General features: G+C 43.4%; 2 protein-coding genes across 2 annotated transcripts; both read left to right on the top strand.

Annotated features, from left to right (window-relative positions):
• The first annotated feature begins 2936 nt into the window (after positions 1–2936).
• LOC127010671 (uncharacterized) lies at positions 2937–8506 on the top strand. Its single transcript, XM_050885065.1, has 2 exons — positions 2937–3369; positions 8084–8506. The coding sequence occupies exons 1-2, from the start codon at positions 2965–2967 to the stop codon at positions 8504–8506; spliced, it is 828 nt and encodes a 275-aa protein (XP_050741022.1). The 5' UTR covers positions 2937–2964.
• A 4700-nt stretch (positions 8507–13206) lies between these two features.
• LOC127010672 (histone H3-like) lies at positions 13207–18807 on the top strand. Its single transcript, XM_050885066.1, has 2 exons — positions 13207–13639; positions 18403–18807. The coding sequence occupies exons 1-2, from the start codon at positions 13235–13237 to the stop codon at positions 18805–18807; spliced, it is 810 nt and encodes a 269-aa protein (XP_050741023.1). The 5' UTR covers positions 13207–13234.
• The last annotated feature ends 489 nt before the right edge of the window (positions 18808–19296 follow it).

Raw genomic sequence — 19296 nt, forward strand, 5'->3', positions numbered from 1 at the left:
AAATACTTGAAATCTGCCGTGGTCAATGGAAAGTTGATCCAAACAAAGGGAAAAGGCGCGTCTGGTTCATTCAAACTGTCGGCCTCCGCCAAGAAGGATCCGAAGCCGAAGCCTGCGTCTGCTGAGAAGAAGGTGAAAAGCAAGAAGGTAGCCGTCAAAAAGACCGGAGCCACCGCCAAGAAAGTTGCCGCCGCAGCTACCGACAAGAAGCCCAAGGCTAAGAAGGCTGTGGCCACCAAAAAGACCGCAGAGAAGAAGAAAACAGAGAAGGCGAAGGCCAAGGATGCAAAGAAAACTGGAACCGTGAAGGCGAAGCCAGCAGCAGCGAAGGCCAAGTCGACCGCAGTGAAGCCGAAGGCAGCAAAAGCAGCAAAGGCCAAGCCAGCGGCCTCTGCTAAGCCCAAAAAGGCGGTGAAGAAAGCAGCGGCGCCTGCTACCGCTAAGAAACCGAAAGCCAAGACTACGGCTGCCTAGAACTAAATTGTGAAAAAGTACAGTACCTGGTACATGCTCGCAATCGTAATTTTAGATTTTGAAATCTGAAATTTAAACAAGCCCTTTTCAGGGCTACAACGTTCGTTTACAGGAGAAAGAAACTTTCAATTCACTTATCCGATTATTTTATGGCCATTCGCATTTTTCCACATTTGATTGGACTCGATTAGTTTATGATTAAAAAAGAAATATGTAATAAGAATATGTCATAACTTGTGTCTTAATACAAATAATTATAAGTGTACCCTTGTAGCCGCATTAATTTTAGCTGCTTTACCAGAGTATCTAAATGGAAAGTATATATGGCTCCAAAGTTCTTCAGAAAAAAACATAAATTGAATTTTTATCACGCATTTTATTGGCAAACGGCAAGCTGAAAATTTAGTTTCTTTGGTTAAATATGTTGTGGCCCTGAAAAGGGCCTTTTTGGATCTTCCTCCCCATACGCAGCAGGAGAAAATTACTTGGAGCTGGTGTACTTGGTGACAGCCTTGGTTCCCTCACTGACGGCGTGCTTCGCCAACTCTCCGGGCAGAAGTAGGCGAACAGCCGTTTGGATCTCCCGACTGGTGATAGTCGAGCGCTTGTTGTAGTGAGCCAGACGAGAAGCCTCGGCAGCAATGCGTTCGAAGATATCATTCACAAAGCTGTTCATGATGCTCATCGCCTTCGACGAAATGCCCGTGTCGGGGTGGACCTGCTTCAGGACCTTGTAAATGTAGATGGCGTAGCTCTCCTTCCTCTTGCGCTTCTTCTTCTTGTCGCTCTTGGTGATGTTCTTCTGGGCTTTGCCAGCCTTCTTGGCTGCCTTTCCACTAGTTTTCGGCGGCATTATTCACTTCACTTATGATTTCACAAACACAACTCACTGATCATAATGGTGCCCAAGCGCGTTCAACTTTATACTTTTTCTCGAGCCATGTTTTCAGGTCTGGGGCACCCACCCCTAACTGAACGCGCAGGCAGACGGAAAAGTATAAATATGTGGCTACCCGGGGCTCGTCGAGCATTCGTTTTTAGTGTGTAAAGTGAACTAAGTGAAATACCCGTAAAGCAAAATGTCTGGTCGTGGAAAAGGTGGCAAAGTGAAGGGAAAGGCGAAGTCCCGCTCCAACCGTGCCGGTCTTCAGTTCCCAGTGGGCCGTATTCACCGTCTGCTCCGCAAGGGCAACTATGCCGAGCGAGTTGGTGCCGGCGCTCCAGTTTACCTGGCTGCTGTGATGGAATATCTGGCCGCTGAGGTTCTCGAGTTGGCTGGCAATGCTGCTCGTGACAACAAGAAGACTAGGATTATCCCGCGTCATCTGCAGCTGGCCATCCGCAACGACGAGGAGTTGAACAAGCTGCTCTCCGGCGTCACCATTGCCCAGGGTGGAGTGTTGCCCAACATACAGGCTGTTCTGTTGCCCAAAAAGACCGAGAAGAAGGCTTAAACGTTTGATACATACTTGTACATAAAAAACAAACCCAACCGTCCTTTTCAGGACGACCAAGGTGTTACCAAAGAATTGAAGAATTTTCAATACTAATACCATATTATTAAAACAATAAGTATAAGGACGTGTGGGAAACTGATGTCGATTTTGTATAAGCGTTGGTCCTATAGCAGTCGGACAGAATAAGACCTAAGAGGTTCATCGCAAAATGGCGAATTTCCGTCAATGCTGTATCTGCGGCACAGCCTGTACAAAATAGATGTGTATCTACCTGAACTACTTTCATTTCAAATTTCATTTTGGTTCAATAAACATATATTATTTATGAAGCATCAACTTTCAAATCAAAGCATTATTGGAAAATGTGTCTCCTTTGGAAATTTAAATGGTGGTCCTGAAAAGGACCGATTGCTGAAAAAGTACAAGCTGTACTAGTTTTTTAACCGCCGAAGCCGTACAGGGTGCGGCCTTGCCTCTTCAGTGCGTACACAACGTCCATGGCGGTGACGGTCTTCCTCTTGGCGTGTTCGGTGTAGGTGACGGCATCACGGATAACGTTCTCCAAGAACACCTTCAGAACGCCTCGTGTTTCCTCGTATATAAGTCCGGAGATGCGTTTTACACCGCCACGACGAGCCAAACGGCGGATAGCTGGCTTCGTGATACCCTGGATGTTGTCACGCAGCACTTTGCGGTGACGCTTGGCGCCTCCTTTTCCCAAGCCTTTGCCTCCTTTACCACGACCAGTCATATTTCACTTCTCTTCTCTACTGTTAACACACTGCACGGTACGAAAGTCACTGAAGAACTATTTCCAAATTTTCGACGAGCTCATATTTATACCTAAACCCCCAGAAACACGAGCGAGTCCGAAAGATATGTTCGTCTCGCTCTCCGCTCGACAACTGAGATGGACTCTGCTTCCCTCTCTTTTCAACCCTCCCCGTTTTGCTATATAAGGAGGTAGCAAATGCGGCTATCGTTTATTGTGTTTTGAAACGTGAAGTGAACGTGAACAGCAGTGAATTCGAAAATGGCCCGTACCAAGCAAACCGCTCGCAAATCGACTGGTGGCAAGGCGCCACGCAAGCAACTGGCTACAAAGGCCGCTCGCAAGAGCGCCCCCGCCACCGGAGGCGTGAAGAAGCCTCATCGGTACCGCCCTGGAACTGTTGCCCTGCGTGAGATCCGTCGATACCAGAAGAGTACCGAGCTGCTGATCCGCAAGCTGCCTTTCCAGCGTCTGGTGCGTGAAATCGCTCAGGACTTCAAGACTGACCTGCGATTCCAGAGCTCGGCGGTGATGGCTCTGCAGGAAGCTAGCGAGGCCTATCTAGTAGGCCTCTTTGAAGATACCAACTTGTGTGCCATTCATGCCAAGCGTGTCACCATCATGCCCAAGGACATCCAGTTGGCCCGTCGCATTCGCGGCGAGCGTGCTTAAGTCGAGACGGCTTCAACTGGCTGCCAGTGCGCTTACATAATTTGTACAAATCGGTCCTTTTCAGGACCACAAATTACATTCAATGGGATACTAATTTGGAGGCTTTAACATAAAATTAAAGAAAATTATTTTCCGTCCCGTTTTTTTAAGCGAATTGAATAATTGTTAATTCATTTTTCCAATTTGTACTGCCTTGATAAAATTTAATAGTAGTCGGAAATTGTCTTTTGATTTGAGTTCCCGGGGTTTTTTATGTGACAGCTGCTGTGCGGTACCGATGGTCAAGACTTTCAAACAGAAAAAATAAAAAAAATACTAAATGCAGCATAAAAAAATATTAACTGGGCTAATGAATCTGTTGGTTGTTTAATAAACAAAATTTCATATATTTTCTTTATAATTTTAACTGCAGTGCAACCTCCAAGATATTTTTTAATAGGGACGCAAAATAAACAGTTTGTAGCTATATGTATATATTTCTGAAAATTGTTTAGAGTATTTTGAAATATTAGATAAAGCTTATATATAATATTAGTTTTTTACAATATATTTTATTTTTTTTTTTATCAAATGTTTTTTAACAAATTTCGTTTTGAATGTCGGCATGTATTGAGAAAGGGTAGCGTTATATGGAACAACCACGATCAACATAAGACATTCAAACATCAACAAAAAATATAAAAACTTTTGAGCGCTATTTATAAATTAGACATAGCTGCTAAGGAATGCATATGTCTTATAAAAAACAAGAAAAATATTAAAACATGTACTTTTTATATTTTTCTTTAATATTAACTTAAGTGTGGTCTCAGGCCTCAATGGAATTTATATATGGGACGGATATTAGCAAAATGTAGTGAAAACTATTAATAATAATGCCCCAAAAGCTGGACTGCGCTAAGCAAAGACATAATAAATATAAGAAAACATCGAACAAATACCACATTTTAAGTTAACTATATTTTTAACAATCAGAAAACTATTGCCGAGTGTGTTCTCACAGCCAATTTTGCATGTAGCCAAGGGACAACTTGAAACAAATAAAAAAATACCTCAAGTAATAATAAGTATAAAGACTTGTAGTATTACTTAAAGTAAAATGTTCAAACTTCATTTTTCCTTAGCAAGTTACAAAATATTTCTAGAAATCTTATTTTAAAATGTTTTTTTAAAGTAATTATTCATGTTACGAATGTCAATCTTGAAGTTGATACGGCTATAAAAGGTTACAAAAACAAGAACATAACATTTCTAGCACATTACCTTCTTAATTTATCGTTTTTGAATGTAAAACGATAAAAAAATTATTTAGTTTTAGTATCTTAAGCCCTGAAAATAAGAAAATAAGTTTGCACTTCAAGCAAAAATTAGCAGAGCAAATGACTGATGCCAGACTCACAGTTGAAGTGCTCTCCTCCTCGATTCTCATTCGAACGAAGGAGGTTGGTCACAAGCGCGCGCTCCGTTTTCTATACAAAAAAGTGTAGTTTAGTGAAAAAAAATGTCTGATTCTGCAGTTGCAACGTCCGCTTCCCCAGTGGCTGCTCCCCCAGCGCCAGTTGAGAAGAAGCTGGCCACCAAAAAGGCATCTAGTTCCGCTGCCTTAAAAGCAAAGAAGGCCGCTGCCCCGCCATCGCATCCGCCAACTCAACAAATGGTGGACGCTTCTATCAAGAATTTGAAGGAACGAGGTGGCTCATCTCTTCTGGCAATCAAGAAATACATCACCGCCACCTACAAATGCGATGCCCAGAAGCTGGCTCCATTCATAAAGAAATACTTGAAATCTGCCGTGGTCAATGGAAAGTTGATCCAAACAAAGGGAAAAGGCGCGTCTGGTTCATTCAAACTGTCGGCCTCCGCCAAGAAGGATCCGAAGCCGAAGCCTGCGTCTGCTGAGAAGAAGGTGAAAAGCAAGAAGGTAGCCGTCAAAAAGACCGGAGCCACCGCCAAGAAAGTTGCCGCCGCAGCTACCGACAAGAAGCCCAAGGCTAAGAAGGCTGTGGCCACCAAAAAGACCGCAGAGAAGAAGAAAACAGAGAAGGCGAAGGCCAAGGATGCAAAGAAAACTGGAACCGTGAAGGCGAAGCCAGCAGCAGCGAAGGCCAAGTCGACCGCAGTGAAGCCGAAGGCAGCAAAAGCAGCAAAGGCCAAGCCAGCGGCCTCTGCTAAGCCCAAAAAGGCGGTGAAGAAAGCAGCGGCGCCTGCTACCGCTAAGAAACCGAAAGCCAAGACTACGGCTGCCTAGAACTAAATTGTGAAAAAGTACAGTACCTGGTACATGCTCGCAATCGTAATTTTAGATTTTGAAATCTGAAATTTAAACAAGCCCTTTTCAGGGCTACAACGTTCGTTTACAGGAGAAAGAAACTTTCAATTCACTTATCCGATTATTTTATGGCCATTCGCATTTTTCCACATTTGATTGGACTCGATTAGTTTATGATTAAAAAAGAAATATGTAATAAGAATATGTCATAACTTGTGTCTTAATACAAATAATTATAAGTGTACCCTTGTAGCCGCATTAATTTTAGCTGCTTTACCAGAGTATCTAAATGGAAAGTATATATGGCTCCAAAGTTCTTCAGAAAAAAACATAAATTGAATTTTTATCACGCATTTTATTGGCAAACGGCAAGCTGAAAATTTAGTTTCTTTGGTTAAATATGTTGTGGCCCTGAAAAGGGCCTTTTTGGATCTTCCTCCCCATACGCAGCAGGAGAAAATTACTTGGAGCTGGTGTACTTGGTGACAGCCTTGGTTCCCTCACTGACGGCGTGCTTCGCCAACTCTCCGGGCAGAAGTAGGCGAACAGCCGTTTGGATCTCCCGACTGGTGATAGTCGAGCGCTTGTTGTAGTGAGCCAGACGAGAAGCCTCGGCAGCAATGCGTTCGAAGATATCATTCACAAAGCTGTTCATGATGCTCATCGCCTTCGACGAAATGCCCGTGTCGGGGTGGACCTGCTTCAGGACCTTGTAAATGTAGATGGCGTAGCTCTCCTTCCTCTTGCGCTTCTTCTTCTTGTCGCTCTTGGTGATGTTCTTCTGGGCTTTGCCAGCCTTCTTGGCTGCCTTTCCACTAGTTTTCGGCGGCATTATTCACTTCACTTATGATTTCACAAACACAACTCACTGATCATAATGGTGCCCAAGCGCGTTCAACTTTATACTTTTTCTCGAGCCATGTTTTCAGGTCTGGGGCACCCACCCCTAACTGAACGCGCAGGCAGACGGAAAAGTATAAATATGTGGCTACCCGGGGCTCGTCGAGCATTCGTTTTTAGTGTGTAAAGTGAACTAAGTGAAATACCCGTAAAGCAAAATGTCTGGTCGTGGAAAAGGTGGCAAAGTGAAGGGAAAGGCGAAGTCCCGCTCCAACCGTGCCGGTCTTCAGTTCCCAGTGGGCCGTATTCACCGTCTGCTCCGCAAGGGCAACTATGCCGAGCGAGTTGGTGCCGGCGCTCCAGTTTACCTGGCTGCTGTGATGGAATATCTGGCCGCTGAGGTTCTCGAGTTGGCTGGAAATGCTGCTCGTGACAACAAGAAGACTAGGATTATCCCGCGTCATCTGCAGCTGGCCATCCGCAACGACGAGGAGTTGAACAAGCTGCTCTCCGGCGTCACCATTGCCCAGGGTGGAGTGTTGCCTAACATACAGGCTGTTCTGTTGCCCAAAAAGACCGAGAAGAAGGCTTAAACGTTTGATACATACTTGTACATAAACAAACCCAACCGTCCTTTTCAGGACGACCAAGGTGTTACCAAAGAATTGAAGAATTTTCAATACTAATACCATATTATTAAAACAATAAGTATAAGGACGTGTGGGAAACAGATGTCGATTTTGTATAAGCGTTGGTCCTATAGCAGTCGGCCAGAAATAAGACCTAAGAGGCGAATTTCCGTCAATGCTGTATCTGCGGCACAGCCTGTACAAAATAGATGTGTATCTACCTGAACCACTTTCATTTCAAATTTCATTTTGGTTCAATAAACATATATTATTTATGAAGCATCAACTTTCGAATCAAAGCATTATTGGAAAATGTGTCTCTTTGGAAATTTAAATGGTGGTCCTGAAAAGGACCGATTGCTGAAAAAGTACAAGCTGTACTAGTTTTTTAACCGCCGAAGCCGTACAGGGTGCGGCCTTGCCTCTTCAGTGCGTACACAACGTCCATGGCGGTGACGGTCTTCCTCTTGGCGTGTTCGGTGTAGGTGACGGCATCACGGATAACGTTCTCCAAGAACACCTTCAGAACGCCTCGTGTTTCCTCGTATATAAGTCCGGAGATGCGTTTTACACCGCCACGACGAGCCAAACGGCGGATAGCTGGCTTCGTGATACCCTGGATGTTGTCACGCAGCACTTTGCGGTGACGCTTGGCGCCTCCTTTTCCCAAGCCTTTGCCTCCTTTACCACGACCAGTCATATTTCACTTCTCTTCTCTACTGTTAACACACTGCACGGTACGAAAGTCACTGAAGAACTATTTCCAAATTTTCGACGAGCTCATATTTATACCTAAACCCCCAGAAACACGAGCGAGTCCGAAAGATATGTTCGTCTCGCTCTCCGCTCGACAACTGAGATGGACTCTGCTTCCCTCTCTTTTCAACCCTCCCCGTTTTGCTATATAAGGAGGTAGCAAATGCGGCTATCGTTTATTGTGTTTTGAAACGTGAAGTGAACGTGAACAGCAGTGAATTCGAAAATGGCCCGTACCAAGCAAACCGCTCGCAAATCGACTGGTGGCAAGGCGCCACGCAAGCAACTGGCTACAAAGGCCGCTCGCAAGAGCGCCCCCGCCACCGGAGGCGTGAAGAAGCCTCATCGGTACCGCCCTGGAACTGTTGCCCTGCGTGAGATCCGTCGATACCAGAAGAGTACCGAGCTGCTGATCCGCAAGCTGCCTTTCCAGCGTCTGGTGCGTGAAATCGCTCAGGACTTCAAGACTGACCTGCGATTCCAGAGCTCGGCGGTGATGGCTCTGCAGGAAGCTAGCGAGGCCTATCTAGTAGGTCTCTTTGAAGATACCAACTTGTGTGCCATTCATGCCAAGCGTGTCACCATCATGCCCAAGGACATCCAGTTGGCCCGTCGCATTCGCGGCGAGCGTGCTTAGGTCGAGACGGCTTCAACTGGCTGCCAGTGCGCTAACATAATTTGTACAAATCGGTCCTTTTCAGGACCACAAATTAATTCAATGAGATACTAATTTTATCTGGAGGCTTTAACATAAAAATAAAGAAAAATTATTTTCCGTCCCGTTTTTTTAAGTGAATTGAATAATTGTTAATTCATTTTTTCCAATTTGTACTGCCTTGATAAATTTAATAGTAGTCGGAAATTGTCTTTTGATTTGAGTTCCCGGGGTTTTTTATGTGACAGCTGCTGTGCGGTACCGATGGTCAAGACTTTCAAACAGAAAAAATAAAAAAAAAATACTAAATGCAGCATAAAAAAATATTAACTGGGCTAATGAATCTGTTGGTTGTTTAATAAACAAAATTTCATATATTTTCTTTATAATTTTAACTGCAGTGCAACCTCCAAGATATTTTTTAATAGGGACGCAAAATAAACAGTTTGTAGCTATATGTATATATTTCTGAAAATTGTTTAGAGTATTTTGAAATATTAGATAAAGCTAATATATAATATTAGTTTTTTACAATATATTTTATTTTTTTTTTATCAAATGTTTTTTAACAAATTTCGTTTTGAATGTCGGCATGTATTGAGAAAGGGTAGCGTTATATGGAACAACCACGATCAACATAAGACATTCAAACATCAACAAAAAATATAAAAACTTTTGAGCGCTATTTATAAATTAGACATAGCTGCTAAGGAATGCATAACGTCTTATAAAAAACAAGAAAAATATTAAAACATGTACTTTTTATATTTTTTCTTTAATATTAACTTAAGTGTGGTCTCAGGCCTCAATGGAATTTATATAAGGGACGGATATTAGCAAAATGTAGTGAAAACTATTAATAACAATGCCCCAAAAGCTGGACTGCGCTAAGCAAAGACATAATAAATATAAGAAAACATCGAACAAATACCACATTTTAAGTTAATTATATTTTTAACAATCAGAAAACTATTGCCGAGTGTGTTCTCACAGCCAATTTTGCATGTAGCCAAGGGACAACTTGAAACAAATAAAAAAATACCTAAAGTAATAATAAGTATAAAGACTTGTAGTATTACTTAAAGTAAAATGTTCAAACTTCATTTTTCCTTAGCAAGTTACAAAATATTTCTAGAAATCTTATTTTAAAATGTTTTTTTAAAGTAATTATTCATGTTACGAATGTCAATCTTGAAGTTGATACGGCTATAAAAGGTTACAAAAACAAGAACATAACATTTCTAGCACATTACCTTCTTAATTTATCGTTTTTGAATGTAAAACGATAAAAAAATTATTTAGTTTTAGTATCTTAAGCCCTGAAAATAAGAAAATAAGTTTGCACTTCAAGCAAAAATTAGCAGAGCAAATGACTGATGCCAGACTCACAGTTGAAGTGCTCTCCTCCTCGATTCTCATTCGAACGAAGGAGGTTGGTCACAAGCGCGCGCTCCGTTTTCTATACAAAAAAGTGTAGTTTAGTGAAAAAAAATGTCTGATTCTGCAGTTGCAACGTCCGCTTCCCCAGTGGCTGCTCCCCCAGCGCCAGTTGAGAAGAAGCTGGCCACCAAAAAGGCATCTGGTTCCGCTGCCTTAAAAGCAAAGAAGGCCGCTGCCCCGCCATCGCATCCGCCAACTCAACAAATGGTGGACGCTTCTATCAAGAATTTGAAGGAACGAGGTGGCTCATCTCTTCTGGCAATCAAGAAATACATCACCGCCACCTACAAATGCGATGCCCAGAAGCTGGCTCCATTCATAAAGAAATACTTGAAATCTGCCGTGGTCAATGGAAAGTTGATCCAAACAAAGGGAAAAGGCGCGTCTGGTTCATTCAAACTGTCGGCCTCCGCCAAGAAGGATCCGAAGCCGAAGCCTGCGTCTGCTGAGAAGAAGGTGAAAAGCAAGAAGGTAGCCGTCAAAAAGACCGGAGCCACCGCCAAGAAAGTTGCCGCCGCAGCTGCCGACAAGAAGCCCAAGGCTAAGAAGGCTGTGGCCACCAAAAAGACCGCAGAGAAGAAGAAAACAGAGAAGGCGAAGGCCAAGGATGCAAAGAAAACTGGAACCGTGAAGGCGAAGCCAGCAGCAGCGAAGGCCAAGTCGACCGCAGTGAAGCCGAAGGCAGCAAAAGCAGCAAAGGCCAAGCCAGCGGCCTCTGCTAAGCCCAAAAAGGCGGTGAAGAAAGCAGCGGCGCCTGCTACCGCTAAGAAACCGAAAGCCAAGACTACGGCTGCCAAGAAGTAAATTGTGAAAAAGTACAGTACCTGGTACATGCTCGCAATCGTAATTTTAGATTTTGAAATCTGAAATTTAAACAAGCCCTTTTCAGGGCTACAACGTTCGTTTACAGGAGAAAGAAACTTTCAATTCACTTATCCGATTATTTTATGGTCATTCGCATTTTTCCACATTTAATTGGACTCGATTAGTTTATGATTAAAAAAGAAATATGTAATAAGAATATGTCATAACTTGTGTCTTAATACAAATAATTATAAGTGTACCCTTGTAGCCGCATTAATTTTAGCTGCTTTACCAGAGTATCTAAATGGAAAGTATATATGGCTCCAAAGTTCTTCAGAAAAAAACATAAATTGAATTTTTATCACGCATTTTATTGGCAAACGGCAAGCTGAAAATTTAGTTTCTTTGGTTAAATATGTTGTGGCCCTGAAAAGGGCCTTTTTGGATCTTCCTCCCCATACGCAGCAGGAGAAAATTACTTGGAGCTGGTGTACTTGGTGACAGCCTTGGTTCCCTCACTGACGGCGTGCTTCGCCAACTCTCCGGGCAGAAGTAGGCGAACAGCCGTTTGGATCTCCCGACTGGTGATAGTCGAGCGCTTGTTGTAGTGAGCCAGACGAGAAGCCTCGGCAGCAATGCGTTCGAAGATATCATTCACAAAGCTGTTCATGATGCTCATCGCCTTCGACGAAATGCCCGTGTCGGGGTGGACCTGCTTCAGGACCTTGTAAATGTAGATGGCGTAGCTCTCCTTCCTCTTGCGCTTCTTCTTCTTGTCGCTCTTGGTGATGTTCTTCTGGGCTTTGCCAGCCTTCTTGGCTGCCTTTCCACTAGTTTTCGGCGGCATTATTCACTTCACTTATGATTTCACAAACACAACTCACTGATCATAATGGTGCCCAAGCGCGTTCAACTTTATACTTTTTCTGGAGCCATGTTTTCAGGTCTGGGGCACCCACCCCTAACTGAACGCGCAGGCAGACGGAAAAGTATAAATATGTGGCTACCCGGGGCTCGTCGAGCATTCGTTTTTAGTGTGTAAAGTGAACTAAGTGAAATACTCGTAAAGCAAAATGTCTGGTCGTGGAAAAGGTGGCAAAGTGAAGGGAAAGGCGAAGTCCCGCTCCAACCGTGCCGGTCTTCAGTTCCCAGTAGGCCGTATTCACCGTCTGCTCCGCAAGGGCAACTATGCCGAGCGAGTTGGTGCCGGCGCTCCAGTTTACCTGGCTGCTGTGATGGAATATCTGGCCGCTGAGGTTCTCGAGTTGGCTGGAAATGCTGCTCGTGACAACAAGAAGACTAGGATTATCCCGCGTCATCTGCAGCTGGCCATCCGCAACGACGAGGAGTTGAACAAGCTGCTCTCCGGCGTCACCATTGCCCAGGGTGGAGTGTTGCCTAACATACAGGCTGTTCTGTTGCCCAAAAAGACCGAGAAGAAGGCTTAAACGTTTGATACATACTTGTACATAAACAAACCCAACCGTCCTTTTCAGGACGACCAAGGTGTTACCAAAGAATTGAAGAATTTTCAATACTAATACCATATTATTAAAACAATAAGTATAAGGACGTGTGGGAAACAGATGTCGATTTTGTATAAGCGTTGGTCCTATAGCAGTCGGCCAGAAATAAGACCTAAGAGGCGAATTTCCGTCAATGCTGTATCTGCGGCACAGCCTGTACAAAATAGATGTGTATCTACCTGAACCACTTTCATTTCAAATTTCATTTTGGTTCAATAAACATATATTATTTATGAAGCATCAACTTTCGAATCAAAGCATTATTGGAAAATGTGTCTCTTTGGAAATTTAAATGGTGGTCCTGAAAAGGACCGATTGCTGAAAAAGTACAAGCTGTACTAGTTTTTTAACCGCCGAAGCCGTACAGGGTGCGGCCTTGCCTCTTCAGTGCGTACACAACGTCCATGGCGGTGACGGTCTTCCTCTTGGCGTGTTCGGTGTAGGTGACGGCATCACGGATAACGTTCTCCAAGAACACCTTCAGAACGCCTCGTGTTTCCTCGTATATAAGTCCGGAGATGCGTTTTACACCGCCACGACGAGCCAAACGGCGGATAGCTGGCTTCGTGATACCCTGGATGTTGTCACGCAGCACTTTGCGGTGACGCTTGGCGCCTCCTTTTCCCAAGCCTTTGCCTCCTTTACCACGACCAGTCATATTTCACTTCTCTTCTCTACTGTTAACACACTGCACGGTACGAAAGTCACTGAAGAACTATTTCCAAATTTTCGACGAGCTCATATTTATACCTAAACCCCCAGAAACACGAGCGAGTCCGAAAGATATGTTCGTCTCGCTCTCCGCTCGACAACTGAGATGGACTCTGCTTCCCTCTCTTTTCAACCCTCCCCGTTTTGCTATATAAGGAGGTAGCAAATGCGGCTATCGTTTATTGTGTTTTGAAACGTGAAGTGAACGTGAACAGCAGTGAATTCGAAAATGGCCCGTACCAAGCAAACCGCTCGCAAATCGACTGGTGGCAAGGCGCCACGCAAGCAACTGGCTACAAAGGCCGCTCGCAAGAGCGCCCCCGCCACCGGAGGCGTGAAGAAGCCTCATCGGTACCGCCCTGGAACTGTTGCCCTGCGTGAGATCCGTCGATACCAGAAGAGTACCGAGCTGCTGATCCGCAAGCTGCCTTTCCAGCGTCTGGTGCGTGAAATCGCTCAGGACTTCAAGACTGACCTGCGATTCCAGAGCTCGGCGGTGATGGCTCTGCAGGAAGCTAGCGAGGCCTATCTAGTAGGCCTCTTTGAAGATACCAACTTGTGTGCCATTCATGCCAAGCGTGTCACCATCATGCCCAAGGACATCCAGTTGGCCCGTCGCATTCGCGGCGAGCGTGCTTAAGTCGAGACGGCTTCAACTGGCTGCCAGTGCGCTTACATAATTTGTACAAATCGGTCCTTTTCAGGACCACAAATTAATTCAATGAGATACTAATTTTATCTGGAGGCTTTAACATAAAAATAAAGAAAATTATTTTCCGACCCGTTTTTTTAAGCGAATTGAATAATTGTTAATTCATTTTTTCCAATTTGTACTGCCTTGATAAATTTAATAGTAGTCGGAAATTGTCTTTTGATTTGAGTTCCCGGGGTTTTTTATGTGACAGCTGCTGTGCGGTACCGATGGTCAAGACTTTCAAACAGAAAAAATAAAAAAAAATACTAAATGCAGCATAAAAAAATATTAACTGGGCTAATGAATCTGTTGGTTGTTTAATAAACAAAATTTCATATATTTTCTTTATAATTTTAACTGCAGTGCAACCTCCAAGATATTTTTTAATAGGGACGCAAAATAAACAGTTTGTAGCTATATGTATATATTTCTGAAAATTGTTTAGAGTATTTTGAAATATTAGATAAAGCTAATATATAATATTAGTTTTTTACAATATATTTTATTTTTTTTTTATCAAATGTTTTTTAACAAATTTCGTTTTGAATGTCGGCATGTATTGAGAAAGGGTAGCGTTATATGGAACAACCACGATCAACATAAGACATTCAAACATCAACAAAAAATATAAAAACTTTTGAGCGCTATTTATAAATTAGACATAGCTGCTAAGGAATGCATAACGTCTTATAAAAAACAAGAAAAATATTAAAACATGTACTTTTTATATTTTTTCTTTAATATTAACTTAAGTGTGGTCTCAGGCCTCAATGGAATTTATATAAGGGACGGATATTAGCAAAATGTAGTGAAAACTATTAATAACAATGCCCCAAAAGCTGGACTGCGCTAAGCAAAGACATAATAAATATAAGAAAACATCGAACAAATACCACATTTTAAGTTAATTATATTTTTAACAATCAGAAAACTATTGCCGAGTGTGTTCTCACAGCCAATTTTGCATGTAGCCAAGGGACAACTTGAAACAAATAAAAAAATACCTAAAGTAATAATAAGTATAAAGACTTGTAGTATTACTTAAAGTAAAATGTTCAAACTTCATTTTTCCTTAGCAAGTTACAAAATATTTCTAGAAATCTTATTTTAAAATGTTTTTTTTAAAGTAATTATTCATGTTACGAATGTCAATCTTGAAGTTGATACGGCTATAAAAGGTTACAAAAACAAGAACATAACATTTCTAGCACATTACCTTCTTAATTTATCGTTTTTGAATGTAAAACGATAAAAAAATTATTTAGTTTTAGTATCTTAAGCCCTGAAAATAAGAAAATAAGTTTGCACTTCAAGCAAAAATTAGCAGAGCAAATGACTGATGCCAGACTCACAGTTGAAGTGCTCTCCTCCTCGATTCTCATTCGAACGAAGGAGGTTGGTCACAAGCGCGCGCTCCGTTTTCTATACAAAAAAGTGTAGTTTAGTGAAAAAAAATGTCTGATTCTGCAGTTGCAACGTCCGCTTCCCCAGTGGCTGCTCCCCCAGCGCCAGTTGAGAAGAAGCTGGCCACCAAAAAGGCATCTGGTTCCGCTGCCTTAAAAGCAAAGAAGGCCGCTGCCCCGCCATCGCATCCGCCAACTCAACAAATGGTGGACGCTTCTATCAAGAATTTGAAGGAACGAGGTGGCTCATCTCTTCTGGCAATCAAGAAATACATCACCGCCACCTACAAATGCGATGCCCAGAAGCTGGCTCCATTCATAAAGAAATACTTGAAATCTGCCGTGGTCAATGGAAAGTTGATCCAAACAAAGGGAAAAGGCGCGTCTGGTTCATTCAAACTGTCGGCCTCCGCCAAGAAGGATCCGAAGCCGAAGCCTGCGTCTGCTGAGAAGAAGGTGAAAAGCAAGAAGGTAGCCGTCAAAAAGACCGGAGCCACCGCCAAGAAAGTTGCCGCCGCAGCTGCCGACAAGAAGCCCAAGGCTAAGAAGGCTGTGGCCACCAAAAAGACCGCAGAGAAGAAGAAAACAGAGAAGGCGAAGGCCAAGGATGCAAAGAAAACTGGAACCGTGAAGGCGAAGCCAGCAGCAGCGAAGGCCAAGTCGACCGCAGTGAAGCCGAAGGCAGCAAAAGCAGCAAAGGCCAAGCCAGCGGCCTCTGCTAAGCCCAAAAAGGCGGTGAAGAAAGCAGCGGCGCCTGCTACCGCTAAGAAACCGAAAGCCAAGACTACGGCTGCCAAGAAGTAAATTGTGAAAAAGTACAGTACCTGGTACATGCTCGCAATCGTAATTTTAGATTTTGAAATCTGAAATTTAAACAAGCCCTTTTCAGGGCTACAACGTTCGTTTACAGGAGAAAGAAACTTTCAATTCACTTATCCGATTATTTTATGGCCATTCGCATTTTTCCACATTTAATTGGACTCGATTAGTTTATGATTAAAAAAGAAATATGTAATAAGAATATGTCATAACTTGTGTCTTAATACAAATAATTATAAGTGTACCCTTGTAGCCGCATTAATTTTAGCTGCTTTACCAGAGTATCTAAATGGAAAGTATATATGGCTCCAAAGTTCTTCAGAAAAAAACATAAATTGAATTTTTATCACGCATTTTATTGGCAAACGGCAAGCTGAAAATTTAGTTTCTTTGGTTAAATATGTTGTGGCCCTGAAAAGGGCCTTTTTGGATCTTCCCCCCATACGCAGCAGGAGAAAATTACTTGGAGCTGGTGTACTTGGTGACAGCCTTGGTTCCCTCACTGACGGCGTGCTTCGCCAACTCTCCGGGCAGAAGTAGGCGAACAGCCGTTTGGATCTCCCGACTGGTGATAGTCGAGCGCTTGTTGTAGTGAGCCAGACGAGAAGCCTCGGCAGCAATGCGTTCGAAGATATCATTCACAAAGCTGTTCATGATGCTCATCGCCTTCGACGAAATGCCCGTGTCGGGGTGGACCTGCTTCAGGACCTTGTAAATGTAGATGGCGTAGCTCTCCTTCCTCTTGCGCTTCTTCTTCTTGTCGCTCTTGGTGATGTTCTTCTGGGCTTTGCCAGCCTTCTTGGCTGCCTTTCCACTAGTTTTCGGCGGCATTATTCACTTCACTTATGATTTCACAAACACAACTCACTGATCATAATGGTGCCCAAGCGCGTTCAACTTTATACTTTTTCTCGAGCCATGTTTTCAGGTCTGGGGCACCCACCCCTAACTGAACGCGCAGGCAGACGGAAAAGTATAAATAGTGGCTACCCGGGGCTCGTCGAGCATTCGTTTTCAGTGTGTAAAGTGAACTAAGTGAAATACTCGTAAAGCAAAATGTCTGGTCGTGGAAAAGGTGGCAAAGTGAAGGGAAAGGCGAAGTCCCGCTCCAACCGTGCCGGTCTTCAGTTCCCAGTAGGCCGTATTCACCGTCTGCTCCGCAAGGGCAACTATGCCGAGCGAGTTGGTGCCGGCGCTCCAGTTTACCTGGCTGCTGTGATGGAATATCTGGCCGCTGAGGTTCTCGAGTTGGCTGGAAATGCTGCTCGTGACAACAAGAAGACTAGGATTATCCCGCGTCATCTGCAGCTGGCCATCCGCAACGACGAGGAGTTGAACAAGCTGCTCTCCGGCGTCACCATTGCCCAGGGTGGAGTGTTGCCCAACATACAGGCTGTTCTGTTGCCCAAAAAGACCGAGAAGAAGGCTTAAACGTTTGATACATACTTGTACATAAACAAACATAAACAAACCCAACCGTCCTTTTCAGGACGACCAAGGTGTTACCAAAGAATTGAAGAATTTTCAGACCTAATACCATATTATTAAAACAATAAGTATAAGGACGTGTGGGAAACTGATGTCGATTTTGTATAAGCGTTGGTCCTATAGCAGTCGGACAGAAATAAGACCTAAGAGGTTCATCGCAAAATGGCGAATTTCTGTCAATGCTGTATCTGCGGCACAGCCTGTACAAAATAGATGTGTATCTACCTGAACTACTTTCATTTCAAATTTCATTTTGGTTCAATAAACATATATTATTTATGAAGCATCAACTTTCAAATCAAAGCATTATTGGAAAATGTGTCTCCTTTGGAAATTTAAATGGTGGTCCTGAAAAGGACCGATTGCTGAAAAAGTACAAGCTGTACTAGTTTTTTAACCGCCGAAGCCGTACAGGGTGCGGCCTTGCCTCTTCAGTGCGTACACAACGTCCATGGCGGTGACGGTCTTCCTCTTGGCGTGTTCGGTGTAGGTGACGGCATCACGGATAACGTTCTCCAAGAACACCTTCAGAACGCCTCGTGTTTCCTCGTATATAAGTCCGGAGATGCGTTTTACACCGCCACGACGAGCCAAACGGCGGATAGCTGGCTTCGTGATACCCTGGATGTTGTCACGCAGCACTTTGCGGTGACGCTTGGCGCCTCCTTTTCCCAAGCCTTTGCCTCCTTTACCACGACCAGTCATATTTCACTTCTCTTCTCTACTGTTAACACACTGCACGATACGAAAGTCACTGAAGAACTATTTCCAAATTTTCGACGAGCTCATATTTATACCTAAACCCCCAGAAACACGAGCGAGTCCGAACGATATGTTCGTCTCGCTCTCCGCTCGACAACTGAGATGGACTCTGCTTCCCTCTCTTTTCAACCCTCCCCGTTTTGCTATATAAGGAGGTAGCAAATGCGGCTATCGTTTATTGTGTTTTGAAACGTGAAGTGAACGTGAACAGCAGTCAATTCGAAAATGGCCCGTACCAAGCAAACCGCTCGCAAATCGACTGGTGGCAAGGCGCCACGCAAGCAACTGGCTACTAAGGCCGCTCGCAAGAGCGCCCCCGCCACCGGAGGCGTGAAGAAGCCTCATCGGTACCGCCCTGGAACTGTTGCCCTGCGTGAGATCCGTCGATACCAGAAGAGTACCGAGCTGCTGATCCGCAAGCTGCCTTTCCAGCGTCTGGTGCGTGAAATCGCTCAGGACTTCAAGACTGACCTGCGATTCCAGAGCTCGGCGGTGATGGCTCTGCAGGAAGCTAGCGAGGCCTATCTAGTAGGCCTCTTTGAAGATACCAACTTGTGTGCCATTCACGCCAAGCGTGTCACCATCATGCCCAAGGACATCCAGTTGGCCCGTCGCATTCGCGGCGAGCGTGCTTAGGTCGAGACGGCTTCAACTGGCTGCCAGTGCGCTAACATAATTTGTACAAATCGGTCCTTTTCAGGACCACAAATTAATTCAATGAGATACTAATTTTATCTGGAGGCTTTAACATAAAAATAAAGAAAAATTATTTTCCGTCCCGTTTTTTTAAGTGAATTGAATAATTGTTAATTCATTTTTTCCAATTTGTACTGCCTTGATAAATTTAATAGTAGTCGGAAATTGTCTTTTGATTTGAGTTCCCGGGGTTTTTTATGTGACAGCTGCTGTGCGGTACCGATGGTCAAGACTTTCAAACAGAAAAAATAAAAAAAAAATACTAAATGCAGCATAAAAAAATATTAACTGGGCTAATGAATCTGTTGGTTGTTTAATAAACAAAATTTCATATATTTTCTTTATAATTTTAACTGCAGTGCAACCTCCAAGATATTTTTTAATAGGGACGCAAAATAAACAGTTTGTAGCTATATGTATATATTTCTG

The sequence above is a fragment of the Drosophila biarmipes genome, chromosome 2L, assembly GCF_025231255.1.
Source record: "Drosophila biarmipes strain raj3 chromosome 2L, RU_DBia_V1.1, whole genome shotgun sequence".
In the NCBI taxonomy this organism is placed as follows: domain Eukaryota; kingdom Metazoa; phylum Arthropoda; class Insecta; order Diptera; family Drosophilidae; genus Drosophila; species Drosophila biarmipes.

Bases quoted from the DNA above. Each gene is read 5' to 3' on its own strand.
- LOC127010672 (XM_050885066.1), top strand. From the start codon at position 13,235: ATGGCCCGTACCAAGCAAACCGCTCGCAAATCGACTGGTGGCAAGGCG. The intron at 13,640-18,402 runs GCTTAAGTCGAG...TCGAAAATGGCC, and splicing joins GTCGCATTCGCGGCGAGCGT to CGTACCAAGCAAACCGCTCG.
- LOC127010671 (XM_050885065.1), top strand. From the start codon at position 2,965: ATGGCCCGTACCAAGCAAACCGCTCGCAAATCGACTGGTGGCAAGGCG. The intron at 3,370-8,083 runs GCTTAAGTCGAG...ACGTGAACAGCA, and splicing joins GTCGCATTCGCGGCGAGCGT to GTGAATTCGAAAATGGCCCG.